At 48.8% G+C, this 2,376-nt stretch overlaps 1 protein-coding gene across 41 annotated transcripts in view; it reads right to left on the bottom strand.

Annotated features, from left to right (window-relative positions):
* LOC113800282 (enolase-phosphatase E1) overlaps nt 1-2,001 on the bottom strand; it is an 86,640-nt gene extending 84,639 nt beyond the window's left edge. For 14 of the 41 annotated variants that reach the window (XM_070141902.1, XM_070141922.1, XM_070141797.1 and 11 more), the window contains exon 1: nt 1,795-1,998. In XM_070141902.1, the coding sequence (XP_069998003.1) occupies nt 1,795-1,905 (111 nt within the window). In that variant the 5' untranslated portion in view covers nt 1,906-1,998. Of the gene's footprint in view, nt 1-1,794 lie in introns of all 41 variants that reach the window. The other 27 variants (XM_070141768.1, XM_070141792.1, XM_070141810.1 and 24 more) reach the window with 6 other exon arrangements.
* Between the last annotated feature and the right edge of the window lie 375 nt (nt 2,002-2,376).

Here is a 2,376-nt window from a genome sequence, read left to right as displayed (position 1 = left end):
CTCTCTCATACACTAACAAACAAACGCACATACTCTCTCTCTCTCTCTCTCTCTCTCTCTTACACACACACACACACACACTCACACACACACACACACACACGCACGCACACACACACACACACACACGCACGCACGCACGCACGCACGCACACACACACACACACACACACACACACACACACACACACACGTACACGTACGTACACACACATACGTACGTACACACACACACACACACACACGAGCGCGCATGCACGCACGCACACGTACGTACACATACACACGTACACACACACACACACACACACACACACACACACGTACACACACACACACACACACACACACACAGACGCACACACACAATAACGCATATACGCCCTCTGTCTCTCTCTCTCCCTCTCACTGTCCGCATAAATTTCTTTTTCTGTCTCTCTATCTCTCCCCCCCCCCCTTTCTCTATGTATATGTACGTATATCCATAGATAGATACAGACATATATATATAGATGTATACACCAACACTCTCTCTTATCCTCACTCTCTCTATCTATATATCTATCTCCCTCTCTTACGTTTCTCACACGCACCTAGCTATATAACGAATATGCTCTGTAAATTTCTATGGAAAAAAAATGTATTGTATTTAAACATTTTGTTGGAGACAAGTGTGTACCTGTATAGAATAACAACCCCAAAAAGCCCTCTAGCGGCCGAAGGGAAAACTTTACTTTCGTCTCCATTTTCTACATTGGTGTCGATCCTTAAACTGCTGACTGGGTCTTCTAAAGGATATTCCACACACTACACATCACACGGGGAAGACAACTGATCCTTCTGTACGGGTATACACTGATGTCTCATCCTTTGTCTTTTCATTGTTTCCCATGGCTTTACAAATAACATGTTAAAGATTAAGCTTCATTAATTTCTGTTTGATAATCACCCAGTCAGTCATAATATTAGAAAACAAGATGTTAGCTATTATGAAAAGAAGGAAAAAAAAATATATAAGGCAAAATCTTGGGGCGAAGAAAATGACCTTATTAGGAAGTGTTGGACGGAGAGATCCAGCTGAAGGCTTGAGAAGAGAGCTGGGAAAATAAGCAAAACGAATGGCTTTTTGGATCTCCGTGGGCGTGAGAAACTCGAGTGTCTGCACTTCCTTCTTGGTTTTAGAAGACGCAAACGGGGGACAGAAGCGTGGCTTTGGGACAAGGAGAAGGAGGAACAAGTCTGGAGATCTTCCGGCAAGAGTTTACTTGGGACGAGTTCTTCTTGCAGTTATGAACACTTGTTTGTATTTATCTTGAAAGGCGACTGAAGCCCTTACACTCTCGGGTGTAAGAATAGTTCAGAGTGGAATTGTAATTGAATCAAACTTGGTAAAACTTCGCGGATATTCGCTAATCGCTGTGCGAAGGGATTCATGGAAGGTCATTTACAAGAGTAAAGGAAGATATCCAGACGAGGGCGGCCGTGGGGACAGTAGTTTCTCCAGATTCGAGCTCAGGACAATAACGTCATTGGAATTAACACAACAGACATATCGAGAGGCATTCGTGTTCGCCGTGGTTCATGCAGAGCCCCGGCACGTGAGGGTTGGGTTCTCTCAGTGTTTGCAAGGGACATCCTGCACCTAAAAGAGTTACAGGCACACTGGGTGCACTTTTACATGTGAAAAGACAATATGGTCCTTTTTTTACATCATAAATGAAGCGACACTTCTGATCCTTGGACAGTTCGGTCAGTGAGCCCCTCTAAACCAGGCGGAATCGTGGAAAGACGTACCTGCATGTAGCCACCCATGGGTGGGCGTCCGTAGGAGGGGGAGGTGAAGGTGGGCATCTGCGACATCTTTCGCGTGATGTACGCATCGTCATAACTTGGTCCTCGCATCATTGTGCTAGTACTGGCGACACTGTGGACTGACAACACACCTCAACGGCCCCGCTCCCAGCGCCCACTGCCCGCTCTCCTCCTCGTGCCCCGGCACCGCCACTCCACCACACCTATTTTGGGACGGCCGCCCGCGCCACGTCACGTCCTCCGGACCTGAAATAGCCCCCCCTGCCAGCATCCGCATGTACGGTGCCGGCCCAGCCACGCCCGGGGCAAACCAATCAGAAAGCCCTGTGGCTGCACTGCGAGCTATTACAGGGTGGGCGTTAAGCCTGGATGGCACCGAGGGACAGCCCGCCCGGACCCACCGTGCGACACCCACCGCGGGCGGCGTACGATCACAAAACGAAGTACAAGCCCAGCTAAAGCAACGGAAACGTGTGATAAAATGTCTCGAGAGGACGCCTTGCAGCTCGACCCGGAAATGCGTCGGCCGGAAGGGTCAGCACAGGGAGACTTATCGTCCCCAGG

Source organism: Penaeus vannamei, chromosome 3, assembly GCF_042767895.1.
Source record: "Penaeus vannamei isolate JL-2024 chromosome 3, ASM4276789v1, whole genome shotgun sequence".
Lineage (NCBI taxonomy): Eukaryota > Metazoa > Arthropoda > Malacostraca > Decapoda > Penaeidae > Penaeus > Penaeus vannamei.
The sequence above is the reverse complement of the archived record's forward strand: the minus strand, read 5'-3'. Positions and strand labels throughout refer to the sequence as shown.